Source organism: Micrasema longulum, unplaced genomic scaffold (assembly GCF_059751315.1).
Source record: "Micrasema longulum isolate JH-2025_06_02 unplaced genomic scaffold, ASM5975131v1 h1tg000739l, whole genome shotgun sequence".
Classification (NCBI taxonomy): Eukaryota; Metazoa; Arthropoda; class Insecta; order Trichoptera; family Brachycentridae; genus Micrasema; species Micrasema longulum.
The window spans coordinates 581,984-601,407 of record NW_028277933.1 but is presented as its reverse complement, the minus strand read 5'-3'; the positions used below and the strand labels follow the sequence as shown (position 1 = coordinate 601,407).

The 19,424-nt window shown below is 35.5% G+C and overlaps 1 protein-coding gene across 1 annotated transcript in view; it reads right to left on the bottom strand.

Annotated features, from left to right (window-relative positions):
- The window catches only part of LOC148279293 (sodium-dependent transporter bedraggled-like), a 61,110-nt gene that overhangs the window by 24,813 nt on the left and 16,873 nt on the right, over positions 1 to 19,424 (bottom strand). The window contains exons 3-4 of the mRNA XM_088230184.1: positions 2,129 to 2,768; positions 947 to 1,081 (exon numbers count right to left, since the gene is read on the bottom strand). Of these exons, the coding sequence (XP_088086310.1) occupies positions 947 to 1,081; positions 2,129 to 2,768 (775 nt within the window). The remainder of the gene's footprint in view (positions 1 to 946; positions 1,082 to 2,128; positions 2,769 to 19,424) is intronic.

Below are 19,424 nucleotides of genomic sequence, written 5' to 3'. Positions count from 1 at the left end.
GGGGGGCATTTTCCGCCCCCGGCCTTGCCGACGTAAGTGTCGCTACAATACCAATATATATATCGGGAGAAAATTATAAAACAATTATGGACAGACTAAATCATGATCTTAATAATGTATCACTGTGGCTAAAAATTAATAAATTAAAATTAAATGTTAACAAAACTAAATATATGAATATAGGAAACAAAATAATAGAAATCACACCATCAATTGTAATAGAAAATGAAAAACTTAATGAAGTCACTGAAATTAAATATTTAGGTGTAATGTTGGATTCAAAACTTACATTTCACCAAAACGCTAAGATGGTAATAAATAAGATTGAAAAAAATATCAATTTCGGGAAGGATCAGAAGATTTATTGATAAGGACTCTTGCAAAACTATTTACAAAGCAATTATTGAACCACACGTCAACTACTGTAGTAGCATTTTATTTTTATCAAACAAAGAAAACATAGATAAACTAACTGTATTACAAAATAAAGCCTTTAGAATCATTTTGAAAAAAAACAGATACACGAGGGTAAAGTCGATGGTAAATGAAATGAAATTATTAACATATAAACAAAGAATATTTTACAATACAATGATATTTGTTCATAAAATTATAAACTCTAATAAAAAAAGAGAATTTTGGAAAAAAATTGATCGGAACCAGCATGAACACGATCACAATACTAGAGAAAAGAACAAAATTAGACTTCCATTTAGGAAAAAGGCAAAGTCACAAAATTCTATTTTATTTAAAGCAATTAAAAAGTATTACGAAATGGAAAAAAACATTTATGAAGAAAAAAACATATCAAAATTTAAAATAATAGTCAAGACATATGTTTGTATTTATAAATTAAATATATTTGCAATGTTATTATTAGAACACACATAACAATATGTATGATATGTGTGCCCTACTTTAAGATTTAAATAAATAAATAAAATACCTTGCTGTCTATGAAGAAGTCGGGCCAAGAGACCCGCGGCAGGGAGGCACTCAGGATGTCGGAGTCCAGCGCCAGCAGACGCGTTACTACGGCGGCCAGCCCCAGTAATGGGAGAACGGTCATCACCCCCGCCACCTGGATCGTACAAATATTTATTTTTTGTCCACTATTCACAAAATTTCATAATCAGGAAACAATTTTTCACCTATTTGGCTTGATCCACTCATAGATCCGTGCGCAAGCGCAACCCACCTCCACTATCCATTTCTTAATAGCAATTTTATATAGTGAATACTTAGGGGAGAACCACCATGAAGAGAACGGCCCATGAAGAGAACAGTTGCATTTGCAACGATTGTAATAAACCTAGCGACACCCCACGGTGACGACATCGCGCGTTAAGTTAGCCACATGTCCATTCAGTGTGCTTCGGACAGTGGACGAGAGAGTTTTACACGCGAAGTAAAAAAAATAAACTGCAAATTTTCCCCATCTGCTGAAATTTTAATAGTAAGCGTGGAGTAAAAAGGGTTTACCTGTAGTGTAACGTGATTATATAGTCTTTATGTGGTAAGGTTATATTCAATAATATTAAATCCATCTCGATAATTTCAATGTTTTTCGAAAATAAGGCCTAATTCCATGAAGAGAACACGCCGCAATCCTATGAAGAGAACGTTCTCTTCATAGGTTTAGTGTTCTCTTCATGGTGATTTATGTGTGTTTTGTTTATTTAATGATATTATTTTAAATTATCAAACACAAATGATTTACCCAATCATACATTTTTTTAGATCTTGAGCCATGCCGAAAATAAAGCGTAAGACGGACGATAAATTCAAAGATGCAATAGAGGCATTCTCAGTGTTGCTAAGGAGACAAGTTAGCAACAAAATTATTAAACGATCAAAACAGGCACAAAAGCCAGGGAGAATTTTGAATATCCTAACCCAGAACTCGTCTTCGGAGTGTGACATCACAATTCGGCTTCCAGATAAGAATCAATGAGAATCAGTGCAGACTTCCAGCATGACAGATAATTTTCGTGTTGAAACTGAACAATTATTTGAACCTCAACCATCGAACAGTTCTGAGAGTCATTTCGGCACTGAAAAAAAACAGTTTTTTGAATTTTTTAAGTGATGATTCATATTGAATAAAGAAACAAAATAACAATCTAACCTTCCCGTACGATCGAATGCCACCGACCACCATGAGGGCGGCTCCCGCCCACACCAGCGCCAGGTGAAAGGTCGGTTGGAAATGCAGCGCGCCCAGGCCGGGGTCCGCGGGGTCCGCGGGGTCCTCCCCCGCCTGCAGTACCACAGAGGACCAGTAACGGCCCACGAGCGCGGACAGCGGCGCCGGCGCCGAGCCGTTGGGCGCGCCACCGCCGTCCGCCCAGCGGTAGCGGCCGTGCGCCGGCACGAAGGAGTCGCGGAGGTAGGCCAGCAGCCAGGCCAGAGGCAGCGCGGCGGCGGCGGCGGCCTGCGCCTGCGCCAGCAGCAGCGCCGCGCCCACGCCGCGCAGCACGGGAGCCACGCGCCACGCGCCCAGGGGGCCGGCGCGCAGCGCGGCACCCAGCGCGGCCCCCAGGGCTAGCAACGGCGCACCCAGCAGCAGGGACAGCAGCAGCCACTGCAGCACGAAGTTGCTGCCGAAGTGCAGCGCTAGGAGGCCGAAGCGACAGAAGCCCGCAGGCCCGAGACAGCAGCTGAGCAGGGCCAGGGCCTCCGCCCCTCGCCACGGCCAGCCCTCCTCGTCCCCCTTACTCGCGCTCTCCTCCTCCCGCGCGGGGCTCGCCGTCTCCTCAGAACCGGAACTGGATAAGAAAGAATCGGATATGGTAATGTTACAATGAAAAAATAATGCCTCGTCGGCGGGTTTCTGTTGAAGAGAAGAGAGAGCATTAAGCTAGTGTTTCCTAATACAGCGGTGCCCGTATCTTAACGGCCGTAGTGAACGGCGATGCGGTGGACAGCCGTCGTAACGTCGACTAGTGAGTGGTTTTCTAGGAAAACGGTGTTAAATGGTGTTGAAAACACCGTTTTACTAGGAAACCACACTCTAGTCACCGTTGCGACGGCTGTCCACCGCATCACCGTTTACTACTGCTGTTAAAATACGGGCACCGCTGTCCTAGGAAACCCTAGCTTTACTGTCCGTGCCGTATAAATACGTTGGCGTCGGCGGTGGCGTCGGGATCGGTGGCTACGTCGCGACGCGTCAACATAAATTCTAAGCATCATGTCACGTGGTGTGTCGTGTGCAGCGAAAACAAACGCTTGCGTCTTGACGCGTAATTTTATGTTTATATCAATAAAAATAATCCGGATAAGAACATGTATACTTATTAGTATTATGGCTGAACGATAACAATTTGATTTCATCTCCATTCCGTCTGGTTTGCCACAGGGATCACACCTTGGGCCACTTTTATTTATTGCCTATATTAACGATATTTAATTATGCATTAATGCCCATTACCTTTGTTATGCTGACGATAAAAAAAAAATACCTTAAAGTTAGGTTCAAAGTTACAACAAGACTTATACTCGTATGTATTATATGTTTGCCTACCATGCAAGAAGTCTCGGGTTCGATTCCCGACATGGTTGATAAGAAATAATTATTTAAAAGAGTTTTTTCACAACATAATATTTCATAGTCTCTGGACTAGCTCCTGAAGCGAACGACTGATCGTCTTACCTTCGTGTAATAAAAATGATCAAGATACGCTACGATTGGTGTATCAATGCAGTGCCCTATGCACCATTAGGTGCGGAAAGGGAATGATGTTGTATTGAAAACAAACTTCATATCAATGTTTCAAAATGTTACAAAATATCTTTCACTCGATATAAAAATGAAATTAAATATGACTATATGATAAATGAAAATATTATTTAAGAAGCAAACGAAATTGGTAACTTAAGAATTGTTTTGGACTCAAAATTAAATTACAATAGTCATATAGAAACAATAATTAACAAGGCATACAAAATGGTAAGCCCTACTATGTATACATTTTTTATCGTTTTTATTTTTATTCATTTAACCTGTATGTCTGTTTGTATTCGAAATATTTTTTTTTAAATTTTTTTTTTATTATAAATTTTAATTAAATTTAATTTAATATTTTATTGTTTTCATTTGTTTTATAATATTAATAGCCTAAAAATGATTGATACTGTTTCTACCTGCCGATTGATAAATAAAATAATTATTTTAAATCATTGTTAATAAATCCGCTCTATGTTGTTTTATGATTCAACCCTATATTGAATGAATGATGATTGAATGAAATTCGACTTCTATTTACTCTTCTAAGTAAATCGGACTCATTTTCTTCTGTCACAACTCGTCGTTTAAAGCTTGGGTTGAAATACATATGCTATAAGAATACACATTACACATGCAACCTAAATCGTTCGGTAAAGCGCTCTCTCTCAGTATAGCATTAAATATTCTACACCGGACTGGTGCGACAGGGACAACGTTTTACAAAGTTGGCAGTCTCTTTCGCTTCTTATGTAGTGTAATAACTGTCAACGCGTATACATACGGAACGCGCTGTCAAACTTATATAAAAAAATACTGTTTGTATTTTCTTAACTTTTTATTTATTAACTTTACTATTTCTAAATTTTTAAAACTTATTTTCATTATTGTATTTTTTGTTTGTTTTTTTGGTCACACTGTAAGAAATTTCTAGTGGCAATAAGTCCGACATTTAACTGTGTATACCTTTGTTTTATTTAAGAATGAATATTTATTTATATTTGTTTTTATCACATTGTATATTATGCTTTTAGTTTTATTAAAATAATTATACATTTTTACAGTTTAAACATTTAAATTTTCGTGTTTTTCCTAAAACTAAAATCCCACCAAGCCACTTTCTGTAGCTTGTTGGTAGAGATTTATATTTATACTTTATACTAACTCATATAATATTATCTATATTTATAAAAACAATGAATTAATCAATAGAATTAACAGCCGGAAAGATCAGAATATACATGTACTTATTCACGAATGTTTTTTTTTTTTAATACAAGAAAATACACGAAAAATTCAAATATTTACACATAAGCTACTATTCATACATAGAGTTGTAAAAATACCGTAGTCTACCAAATCGCTCGGTAGTATACCGGTAGTCTACCGTTTCCTACCGTAGTTTTGGTAGTTTGTTTTTTAGGTAAAAAATATTAAATATTTTAGTGAGTCAATTCATAAGGCAGCTAGCTTTTGCTTTTGGTACTGCAAATAACCAAAATAAAGATTGGTACGCAGATTGTGCAGTAGAATTAAATCCAATGATCGAAGCGAAAAGCGATGCCGTAATTAATTTTAAAGCATTTCCTTTTGATCGAAATAAAAAATGTTCGAAAAATGCAAGGGCAAATGCACAAAGAGAAATTAGGCGGTGTGCAAATAAATATTGGAATACGCTGTGTAACGACATCCAAAATGCGGCGGATACTGGGAACTCTTTTGCTATGTATGAAGGCATAAAAAGAGCAATTGGACCTGTTGTCAAAAAACTGCGCCTCCAAAAACGATACAGGGAGATATAATATTGGACCAAAATAAACAATTAGATCGTTGTAAAATTACTAATAGAGATGAGTTACTGATTCCAATATTATCATCTGCTTTATATTCCGTTGATGCATTAGAAATTATGGATGAGCCGGATGTGATTCCATCACTTCACACTACAGAACTTAAACAGGCTATTATGAAACAGCAAAAAGCTCCTGGCGTGGATGGTATACCCGCTGAGATACTGAAAGACCAGTCTCTGTTACCCCTACTTTACCGTCTTGGAACAATGGTTGTGTTCCACAAGACATGAGAGATGCGAACATTATATCATTATACAAAAACAAGGGAGGCAGAGGTGACTGTAATAATTATAGAGGTATCTCCTTGCTGAGCATCACGGGTAAAATATTTGCCAAAGTGTTTCATAGACGAGTTCAAAAATTGGCAGAAAGGATATACCCCGAAAGTCAGTGTGGATCCAGAAGAAAAAGGTCAACTACGGATATGGTATTTGTTTTTCGGCAACTTCAGGAAAAGTGCCGAAACTTCTTAAAATATTACTTTCATTCCATGAAAATACGAATTGTACTGTTCAATTTGAGTGTAAAGGGTCAACCGCTTTCAAAGTGGAATGTGGAGTGAGACGAGTATGTGTGCTGGCAACTACACTTTTTGGGATTTATTTTTCGGTGCTGCTTCACTCAGCATTTAAAGATTGTGAAACCGGGGTGTACCTCCACACTAGATCAGATGGAAGGCTATACAACATCGCTAGGCTAAAAGCCATCACTTAAAGAAGACAGATACTCATCAAAGATTTGCTATTTGCGGATAATGCTGCTTTTATTGCGCACTCTGAGGAAGATCTACAATTTTTGATGGATCTGTTTTCAACAGCGTGTAAAAAAATTTCTATGGAAATAAGCTTGAAAAAAACTGTTGTTTTATAACAAGACACAGATCAGAGGCTAGAAATCAAAGTTGATGGTCAAATACTATAGTTCTGTTCAAAGTTTTGTTACCTCGGTTCAACAGTGTCTGGCGGTAATGGCGATCTTAAAATAAAGACGCCTGCGATGGCTCGGTCATGTGAATCGAATGGAGGATGGCCGAATACCGAAATATCCTATGTATGGAGAGCTTTGTGATGCTAAACGATCCCACGGTGGTCAGCGATTGCAATTTAATAATGTCTGTAAACGCGACATGAAGACTTTTTGCATTGACGCTGATCATTGGGAAGATCTCGCCAGGGATAGAGATGTGTGGAGAGGAGCCGTAAAGGAGGGAAAAGCGGCACACGACGACCTCTAGCTGGAAAGTCAGAGGCTTAAAAGACTGCGAGGAAGGCAGCTACCTACTGAAGCCCCCCCCCCCCCCCCCACAACCTGGAAGTGTATGAAATGTGGCCGACTGTGCTGGTCCTGTATAGGACTATACAGTCATCGGGCTGTCTTTCCCAGTCTTCCAATTAAGTGTACATCACGCCATGTTGCCATATAGATATAGATAATAAAATATTACTAATCAAGTGATTATAACATAAGTAATGCAAGTGAAAAACGTTTTCTACCAAAACTACCGTATTGTACGGTAAAATACTTTTTTACTATATAATACCAAAGTTATAAATCAGGCTTTGAAATAAAATATTACCAATCAAGTGATTATACATCCATTTTATTAAGCAAAACGTTTTCTACCATAACTACCGAAAACTACCGTAACCGTATTCTAAGGTAGAATACGTTTCTTACAATAAACTACCAATGTTATACTACCTGGCTTACATCTCTATTTATACATAAACTTTTGATCGAGTAGTCACTCTCTATAATTTTGTTCTTGTTACATTGTGTGTTCAATTTAAGTTCTTTCGGAAGTAAATTAAAAATGCTAGGTACCAATTATTTGAGAGTTCTATAACCATATTACATACTTTTGGTACTACCAAACCATCATTATACATGAAGCGTGTATTATGGTTATGTTTGAGAGGAATTTTGAAAGTATTACTATTAAATTGTTCTAAAATGATGCAAAGCCACAGTGTATAAAGAATGTTATTATTATTATTATAATTATGCTGTTTTCTGCCAGGAGACTAGATATTTATTAATATGTTTGAATATTTCTATTCAGAATATTTCTATTTAGGTATCCGGCCAATATGCAATCATATTCTTTAATGGATTCAAATATTACCGATAAATTGCGGACGAATGGCGTGATATTCTGAATACATGACGACCTATCAACATACTGACTGCCAAGATCACCGAGTACATCATCGAGTACCGCCTTAAGGCAATTGACGTTAGGTATTTTTATTTCTTCTACGGAATCAGACAAAGATTTTCTTATCAACAGCGTGACACCATCATTTTGCCGAGTATTTTGTCTTGTGAAGAGCATGTTATAGTTTTTTATTTTTTTGAATCGTAAGGCAGTTGTGAATCCGGCACTCGCTCAACATAAGACAATCAATTGGTTCTGTAATGCCATCAAGAAAAATTTGAAGATTATATATTTTTTTTATGCTTCTTACAATATTAAGACTGACAATTTTTAAACCATTAATATTTTCATTCTTCATTTATACCATTCATACTGTTGGCATTGCGAAACGTTGAATTCAACACGTTACGATCAGCTTTCTTTACTCTTTCAATAACATCCCTATCTCTATAACAGATAGTCAAATTTGCGACTTAGGTGTTATTATTGATACGAAACTAATGTTTAATATTCATATTGAATCAGTCCTGAAAAAACATATAAAATGGTCGGACTTATCATGCGGGTATCGAAACCATTTAAACATGCAGATACATGTAAAAAAACTTTATAAAACATTTGTTCGTCCCCAGCTAGAATACTGTACTCCTTTTTGGTCACTTTACTATGATGTTAGTATTAATAGACAAGAAAGGGTCAAACAAACATTTTTTACACAGGTCGACTCGACTACCGGTCAAACCATAACTTTTCTAACTGTGCTGAAAGTATGCAGCACCACGGAACAAACTCTCTTAAAAAACGAAGAATAATGTTAGACCAGTTATTTTTTATACAAATTAATAAATAATAAAATTGATTCTCCAAATCTACTTGAAATATTTCCCTTCCGTGTGCCATCTAGACCGACAAGACAAAATTGTCTGTTTTACACAAATAATGCGTCAACAAACTATTTGAAACAATCTACAATACCTAGAATAAGCGACCAATATAACAATAGATTTACCGAGGCTGATATTTTTAATGGCAATGTATTCAAATTTAGGTCGAAAATCATAGAAATATTGAATGAAGCAGATATTTAATAAACTTTATTATTATATTTCACATATTTTTCATTTCTTATCTTTTACATTTATTTTATTAAACAATTTTTTTGGTGTGTGCATGAGTGTCCTTATTTTTAATAAATTGTCAATATTTGTGTACATACTGTTTGTTTACCCAAAAAAAAAAATTAACCGCGCCTGTGGCTGAAAAATATTGTAGTACAGGTAATCATTTATTTATTTATTTATTTATTAATGAAATCATACAGTCTTTATATAAAACAAGGAACAAATTAACAATTTTAAAAAGTAAGACCAATTACAGATTTCACACTAATGTTAAAAAAATCACAACTAACAATAAATTATTCGATGCAGGTAGTAGATGTAGGTAAGTATAAATTGAGAGTTGAAATCAAATGATTAAAATTAAAAGTAAAAGTTAAAATTAAAATGAAAAGTTTAAATTAAAAGTTAAAATTAAGAATTAAAATTAAAAAGTTAAAATTGAAAGACAAAATTAAGAATCAAATTAAAAGTCAAAAGTCAAGCAGGAGATAAATTTAAAATGTCTTTAACTGATCTGATAAAAATATGGTATTTACAATGTAGTATGTCGATGTCACTAAAACTGTCATTATAGGTAATCTGTATTCTTCGTAGAGTGCTATTTTTTAAATAATTAGTCATTGAGTTAGGAATGTCGAAGAGTACAGATTGACGAGTTCTACGGACAGGGACTCGATATGAAATGCCTCTAACAATTTCTGGGCTATCAATTACGTTATTAACAATTTTGTATAGAAAGCTCATATCCAACATGGTACGCCGAGTTGCGAGATTTTGAACTTTGTGAAAATTAGCTGACTCAGTCCTACTTGAGAATGAAACATTATTTCTGAAATCTAATTGTCTAAGAAAATAATTTTGAAAATGTTCAATACGATTTTTGTACGTATTATATTGGGGATTCCAAATCGGCGAACCAAACTCGAGGACACTACGTACATATGAAAAAAAAAGTTTTCTTAATGCGTCAGTTCTTGTGAAAGGTTTGGTTGATCGTATGACAAACCCTAACATTTTGTAAGTTTTTTCTACAGTATTTTCTGTATGTTTGTTAAATGTAAGTTTACTATTAAGTACAACACCAAGGTCACGGACTTCCGTAGAAGAATTTATAGTTAACTCATTGATTTTATACGAATAATTAATTTTTTTAGAACGAATGCGGTAAAAAGAAATTTGCTGACACTTTTTAATGTTAATAGACAATCTGTTTTTAATGCAATATGTGTTTAATCTATTCAGGTCTTCTTGAAGATTTATACTGTCTTGATCATTATTAATAGGTAAGTATACTTTCATATCATCGGCAAAAAGACTGAACTGTGCAAATTTGAAACATTGACTGACATCATAAATATAGACATTGGAAAGGAGTGGCCCGAGGTGTGAACCTTGGGGCACTCCTGATGGTATAGAAGAAAAGTTTGAACAGAAGCCACCTATTACAACAGATTGACAGCGATTTGTCAAATAAGAAGTAAACCATCGCAAAAGATCTCCGTGAATACCCAGATGTTCGATCTTTAATAGAAGGGTAAGATGGTTTACTTTATCAAAGGCTTTCGCATAGTCAGTGTATATAGCATCTACTTGAGTTTTATTTTCAAATTGAGAGAAAATGTATTGAGTGAATACTGCTAGATTAGTTGTTGTTGATCGTTTTCTAAAAAACCCGTGCTGCTGTTCGGGAAAGTTACGTGACAAATGAGTATAGACCTGATCATAAACAATTTTTTCGAACATTTTACTAAATACTGGAAGTATGGAAATTGGGCGATAATTTTCAATGCAATTTTTATCCCCACTTTTATGAATCGGTACAATATTTGCTTCCTTCCATTTGCTAGGAAATAATCCTTCTTAACTCATATATATAATCATAACTTAAATATTGAAATATTCTCGGAGGATAAACACTTAATAAAATCCGTAGGGGTAGGCAGAGAGGATAGAACGCCATAGCACTCTGTCTTTGCATTCATTCGTCTTCTCATGCACGCACGCCGATTATTCCTACACTTGACATGTCCATCTTCAAGTATTTGATGGACTTGCTCGTGCCATATCTTTCTCGATCTTCCTCGTTTTCTGCATCCATCAACATTCGCAAAACAAATATTTGATCCATACATCCCCTTCCATTTATAAATCCATTTTGTATATCCCAGACTCTATCTTTAGTCACTTTTCTTACTCTCTCAGCCAGTATTCTGCCATATATCTTACCAACAGTGCTCCAAAGGCTGATAGCTCTATAGTTTCCGCAATCCACCCTGGAGCCTTTTCCCTCGTAGTAGAGGCATAACAACAGCTCTTCTCCAATCAGGGGATCGTATTCCTCCTCTTAACATAGGTGGTTAAGCCATACAAAAATTAGTTCTCCGCCCGCCTTTGCAAACTCTGTGGCAATGTTATCATAACCTTGTGCTTTCCCATTACATATGTATATTCAACTAGCGGATCCGACAGACGATGTCCTGCCCGAACATTGGCTTGCCTGCCATTAACTGGTTCAGCAAACGAAACAAAAAAAAACAATTTTTTGAAAAATCTGTTAAAAAACTATTTGCAAATTTCTTTCAGAAAAACAATTTACTTAATTCAAATCAGTATGGTTTTAAAGAAAATACAAGCACACAAGATGCTTTAGCTAAATTAACTTCGATCATTTATAAAAGTCTCGACAATGGTAAAAAGTGCTTAGGTATTTTATTGACTTTTAAAAAAGCTTTTGATGGTATATCAAAACTTTTTTTTACACAAAAAAACAATTTCTTCTCATTTTTTTGCAAATGCATTCTCCTCGAATGCAACCCTGGTATATCTACGAATAAAACATTTATGCACCTAACTTCTTTTTTGCAAATTCGATTGAAGATTTTATTATGTACGAACACTCACAGCGCAAAGATCATTTATCTGAAAACCGCACTAAATCGGTTAAGCCGTTTGGGGGGAGTACGGTACAGATGAATTATACGTATAAAGATACTTAGCAGCATCATCATCTGTATTCATGTTTACTTGAGCAGTGCTTATATTTCCTGTATGTGTTTCATCCACCTTCTTGAAGTATTCCTTCTATCTCGTTTTTATTCCATTATCGTTTGTCACCATTTTTTCATATTTTCCTTTTGAAGCTGTCATAAATCCGCTATTTTTACTTTTTTGGGAATATTTAACCGCTTTCTGGAATATTTTAATGTTTTCTTTTAAATTTTTTTACATTTTTATTCCCTCACTTTCAGTCATTTCTTTCTTCACACACCCTGTTTTACTCTCTATTTCCAATTAATAAATACACTTTTATATGCGGTATCCGTTTGACTTACTGTTAATAAGTATAACCACGATTTCTTCTTTTCTCGAACGACCTTTTTTATTTCATCATCCCATCATGCATCACCTTTCTTTCTTCCTTGTTTTACCACATCGTTTACTTCCGTTGCTGATTCAAACATACTTTTTTTTCAAACAATCCCACATATCATCAATGCTCATACTTTCTCCACACTCCTCTATCAGTCTACGATTATCAGCGCTTTCAAATTTATCTTTCATGTCATCATTTTGAATTTTTTAAACTTTGACTCTAGAAGGAGCCTGTATCTCACGGGTTTTGGACCGCCATCCTTGGAACAATATTATTTTTGATACTACCAAGAAGTTATGAGTTTCCATCTTGGCTCCTCTATATACACACGTATCAACTGTTACAGGTTTTAATCTAGAGTCGATGACTACATAATCGATAATAGACCTTTCGTTGCCTCTCTCTCACATATACTGGTGGTTTTTATTATGATCAAAGTACGTATTTGACACAAAAAGGTTCCATTCCAGACATACCTCTAGCAGCTTTCTTCCATTATCATTCTGCCTTCCATCCCCGAACATACCTAGGGCCGACTCCATCCAGTCTCTTCGAGTTCCCATCTATCCATTCAAATCTCCCACAAGTATTACTCTCTCACTATTTTTTTTTACATTCATCACGTCCATCACACTTGTCCAGCACTTATCTTTCTCAGATTCGCAGTCAGAATTCACAGGTTCATATCCTATTATTAAAATAATTCCTGTTAATCCATCTTAAATCTGACAAACATAAGTCAAGAACTTATAAGGACATACTCTTTCATACACTCTATCATTCTGAGCGACAGAAACGCGGCAACACCCTGGCAGGCTCTGTCTGTATCTGGGACTCCAGACCAAAGGACCAGGGCGTCACCGTGTTCCATCAAACCGCTTCCTTTTTCCAACTTTCCGTTGTACATATTATATATCTTTTCCATGTGCCTACAGTTCGCACCAACTATGCACAAAACTCTCCTTTGATTAGCTTGGCGCGTAATTGTAATGTATTTTTCAATAACATAAACATATTTAACTGCAGTTAACTCACTTTTAAAACAAGAATTAAAAAAACTATTTTATGAAAAAAAAAATGTTTTTACATTATAAATTTAATGTGTTTCTATTCGCTCATATCAAACACACACTCACCCTGTCCATAAACCCATCCTCATATACACTCACACACATTTTCACATACCTACCAAAACTACACATCAGTCACTTACCCGCGCATCCTAACACACAAAAACTCGCACACATGCGCTTCTATGTATTAATATCTAACTGAACTAGATTTTTATAATTGTATTTATGTGGCAAACTGATTTGGCTTTATTTTTGTTTTTTTTATTATGTTGTGTACATTTTTTTGCATTGCTTCTTCATCACATCACACAATTCGCTTATTTTTTCACCCATACGTCCCCCTATATTCCATGTCGCAATTCTGAATTCTTGCATTTTCCTCTTCTGTGCGCCCCTACGGGAGGAACGACTTGACGGGTTGCGAGCCTCATCGAAGTTAGTCAAAGGATCAGCTACGTCTACGGCGAGAGTAAAAGTTATTTTACCTCTACGCAAACAGCGCACTAAATTCAATGAATGCGCATTTGCGGTCGCAGGCCTTATGGGATGGAATCCTCTCTCAGCAGAGGTGCGAAGCTGTGAGAGTGAAGTGATGTTCCAGAAAAAAACGCACTTATTATCTAAATCATTTGAATAAATCCGTAGCATGTGGTAACAAAATAAACTGTTTTAATTAAATTACAAATTTAAAAGCTTTAAACAAAATTATTTATCTATAGAAGCACTTTGTAAAGCGTCCTCGGGGTATCATATTACAAAAATGGCGCTGTATAAGTTATACATTATAATAATAATAATAATGTCTTTAACAAATTTATGTATACGATTTATATTTGTGTATTCTGAAAGCACTAGCCATGCTGTAAACGAAACATGTGGCAACATCTTCAAGCAGTTCTAGGAATTTTTACACACAGAAAAAAAAGTCTTAACGCTGTGCAACACTTTGAATATTGTAATGTATTCAATGTTTTCTTTTACATATATTTAACATCAAACCTCACTATTTTATAAAAACAAACTTTTTCAAAAATCAAAGAGTAAATGTTGGAAATTTCTAGAGAAAACAATCAAAACTGCGAGTAACTTCACGACGCACACGGTCGCCACTCGCCACTCGCCACTCGCCACCAAGCGCCGAGGCACGGGTATTATTTCCGATAATTACACGATTTTTTCGATTGTTTGTAAACATTATAACAGCGTTGTTATTTCTTTCCATAGTACAATAAATTATACCAATAAAATAGTTATACGTATATATTAAGTAACTATTATAATAGACAGTTTTGTGACGTTTTTTTACATACAAAAAAGTATAATAGTAAATGAGAATGATTACGTTTGTAATCGATTTTAACTGAGAGAGATATTTAGTATGGCAATCTATATTTTTCTTAATAAACAAAAATTAAAAAAAAAAAAAATTCAAAATTAAAAAATATGAATAAAAGGCAATGTTCGTATGTGTGTCCTCGATAGACTGAATAACTATTAGAACGATTTACGTGTAGTTTTCAGTGATACGTAGATTTTTGCCATTAGCATATTCGTAGCTATTAAATTCTTCAATATATTAACTAGAGAAAAGTTAGGAGCGTAAATGTTTTTTTCATCCATCACCGGGGTTGCATTCGACGAGAATGCATAATATACTTGGTGGGAAAACGAATTCCTACTCGAATGCGGGGCGAGAAATTGCGGGGGCCGAAGCCCTAGGGCTTCTACGATATTATTTAGCGGAGTGGATTATATTTCAATTTTAATGGAATAAGTTAATATCCTCAATATGCGGTATGCAGTGTCAATCGGTAACAACCCCAACGAATGAGATGGGTTAGGAATGGATGCCACTAACCTGGTTCGTTCTTGATGGAATTGCGGTGGTCCGACTGGTCAATTGCGAGCGGCACCACCACTAGGACAGTCACTCAATCTGGAGCTGAACACTGGTGGTCGGTGGAAACAAAGTCTATGATGCGGCACACATTCAACAAAATAAACGCGCGATTCACTACACGAGGTCCCTTTGTGGCGGATGATCAAAAGATACTAAGTGAACAGATGTTGTGGGCACAAAGGACGTTGAAGTTATGACAATAATTTGAACAATGCATGCCCACATAATTCGCAACCAATACTTAAAATCTGGGAAGATGTTATTTTTTAGTCTGTAACAAAAGCTTGTTTTTTAATATTTTTATTATTTATTTATCTTAACAGTAAAATAGCATACATAAATTGTAATGTTGTTCTCGCAAAGCCTAGGCTTGTCTGCGGATTAAATTACATTTTTTTAAAGGTACTCGTAGGTACAGCGTTTAATAAAAAACGTAGAAAATATTTGTGTGCACACTTAAGATTCGCTTGTTCTTTTTAATAAGTTTTTTAAGGTTTTTTTAAATGTATTTAAGTTTTTTTCCTCTCGATTTTCACTTGGTATTTAAACAGTTTTGGTAGTACACTCACTATTGTTCTATCTCCATAGTAGTTTTTCTGTCGTGGCACCGTCAGCTGCTGTGCCGATACTTGCCGGTTCACGATCTGGTTGGTGGTTTACTTTGAATTCAAAACTGCAGTCGAGGAAATGATCTGTCACTATCTTATACTGACACTGACAATAGGCAAATAGTCAAATAATACTTTATCATTGCCTTTTGCCTCAATATTTATTTTTACAGGTACAATGGTTTTTAAAATTTTTACTTGTAGTTTCAAGGCCCTCTCGGTATAAGGCTTGAAACTTAGGCCCCATTTTGAATTATTGGCTCAACTAGCCCCAAGTAAACTAGACTCAGCACGGAGTATGGTAGGTATGATTTAAGGTGGAACATGTTAAGCAGGCAAACTCCTAGCTTATTACAAATTGCTTTTATCTGTTCTTTCCCAATTAAAAGTGGAATTTATAATAATTTTGGCACTTAATATATTTTTGTACATTTACAGTCTTGTAGATTTTTATGCAAGCATTCGTAAGCCCGATCACTCCACTCTACCTTTCAACTTTCAACTTTCAAACTTTCGTGGCTTGCATGTGCAAATATCTAATTCTCGATTAGAACGCATCTTGCTGGAACAGTAGATACAACCTATGTATGTTGCCGGTGTGCAATTTTTCTTCATTTTTTATTTTCGTCTGGTTGTATTTGTTAGTAGCAGACAGAAAGTTGTCTCTCGGAGTAGATACAACTACGGGGGACGCAGGCGAGGCGGCGCAGTAGGTCGCGATGACGTCCCAGCTCCCGACGCTTCGATAAGGTGTACGTAGACGTAGAACGCTTACGATGTTGATGATATATATATTATATTTTGTAGGTTAAATTTTTCCACGTGAGTTGTGTTGTGATATACTCGAATGATTCAAAAGTTGTCTTTCCGTTTGACAATAATTACTTGTAAAAAAAAAAACAAGTTTTGCATGACCGGTCGTGACGGTCGTGACGGCCGTGGCGGTCTAGGACGAGATCCGGAGCAGCCGGAGTCGCGTCTCCGCGGCCGCCGGTTAGGTACTTGGTACGTATTATAGTAGATTTCAGCAAAACTGGCGTCTCCAATATAACAAACTAACTTGTACAATGCATAGAAGGGATCTCCGTTCAAGACGCGCGGAAGGAATGCGGTAGTGTGTTGTGACACTTCCCGGTTGAATTTCGATAGCAATAGACCAGTGTTTCCCAGCCTTCTTTATGCCATTCCTTACCGTTGTCTTTTCAAAAGTCAGATGCCCCACCGGCATCTTTTTTAATTAAACAGCAGGTAAATTTTCAAATCATCTTGTAATATGTTTGTAAACATGTGAACCCCTAATGAAATTAAATTAAACCTATTCTAATGCATAAATTATAACTGAGATGATTACAAACCACAAAAATGTAATTAAGTAGAATAAAATAAAAATGAAAACAATAATAAAAGACGAGTGACAATTGAAATTGAGTACAAACACACACATATCTTGACGCCTAATTCATGATTAAATTCAGTTACGATTGCTACAAAAAAAATTGATGTCCGGATCTAACTTAGTTAATTTCAGTCTTAGTTAATTTCAACCTCTATTAGTTATATCCAATCGATTTCGTTTTTTAATGAGTAAATCGCTTATGGCGCTAAAACTACATTCCACCAAGTAAGATGAGGGAAAGGGTAATAACAATTTTCTGGCATGCAAAGTAATATTAGAATATTTTGCGTTAGTTTCTTCGAAAATCCATGCCATTATTCCTACATCCTGTACAGTTTCTGTGTTTTCAGATAATATTGAAATTGTAACGGGTTTCATTCTATTTTAAGTACAATTTAGCGTATATTTCAATTTTGTACATCTCAGGCATTTTTTTGTATGACCGATGAGTATTCCCCATTATTTGTGGAATGCCGACGTGTCTCATCTCTGAAGCGCGGTGCCCCACCTCTGAGGCGTTATGCCCCACCGTGGGAAACACTGCAATATATGCATTCTTAAATATCGATGCGCTAATTTTTATTGAATCTTAACTGAGCAACGTCACAACGTCTATACGTCTGTGACAGTGAACATACTGTACCTGCATACTCACAGCGCATACACACTATTTTCTGTACATTTTTATTAGAATTTGGACAAAATATCTTTATTTTGCGTAAAACATAAAATATCTAGTTTCTTAATGTGGATGACTTGAAAATAATCGACCCAGGACAGTAATTAATAATGGCCGACAGTTATCACGCCGCGGGCTCGTAGTTCGCGCTTGTATACATCGACGGTCCCTACGTAACGTATAGATATCGAATCTGCATTTGCGGGGTTGTCAAACATGACGTGTCTATTGAAATACGAATGAAATATGTCGAGATGTCCATTTTCCGTGAATAGGGTATACTGACATTGGCCGCCCGCGCCCTCGGACGTGCGAAGCAAAACGCTTTTTTTACGATAATTTATTATCCTTGATATTTAACAAATACGTATTTTGCGGACTCGCTTTACCCGTGCACTCTGATGGTATAACTATTGGTTAGAAGAAAAGTGCTTGCCTCCGATACGCTGAAGACTCGACGCTTGTGGCAATAAGAGAACATATCGCCGCCGTTCGGGCAAAAGTCGCGAACCCAAAAATACATCATTTTGAGAAATCGTAATTTAAAAGTTTGGAAACCTAGGAAAAATCAGAATTTTGTGTTTTTAAGGTTTTATAAATACAACATAACAATATATTAAATCATATATGTACCAATAAGTAAAACATCGCATGTTAAAAATGATTTTTTTCGTAGGACTTTTTCAGTGCACAATACAAAATTTAAAGATATAGATTACACAAACATCATTCTGTCGGATATAAAATTTACACTTAAAATGCATTATGTAACTTAGCAGACATTATAATAATAAATATATACATCTACCTTCCCCTCCTTATCCTCTCTTCAAGCATCCTTGTCCAATCCCGCCCAATTTACAATAACTTACTGTTCTTAAAAAAAATATTTAAAAATCTTTGATTATTGAAAAATATTTACGAGTACATGAAAATAACATTTTTATATATATTTATTTAATATGTAATATATTTTCTTTGCTAACTTTGTATACTTTGTGAAAATCTGTTATTAGTTCTGAGTTTATACACTTTATCTGTTAGTTTACTATAAATATGTATGTAGAACTGTTGATATCCCAAATGAAATAAAAATATTCAATAATGTTTTTTTTATGATTTTCATTGGTAACTTTTTCTTTCTTATACATTAAAAAATATCTGGAAGGTTTTTAATGGGGTAAGGTTACGAGAGTTTTGCTTGTGTATAATCTGGACAATGTGAGCTATTTATTTATATATTTTTCTTTAAACAAAAATATTTTTTAGCATATTTTTTTTATCGTTTATAATATAGTAAAAAACAAATAATTTAGATTGACGCAACTTTTTTCTAACTAAGAAACCTCGGTGGTGATTGCTTCTTAAAGAACATAATTGTACGCTTCGAATGGCATATCTCAAAACTCTAATTTTTAGAGTTAGTGACTTTTGCCTGAACGACGACGATACTTTTATTGAAGATTAAGATTTAAAGAGAATCAGCCTTAAGTGTAGTCTAAATATCAACAGACTAAAAATTAACGGCAACGGCAA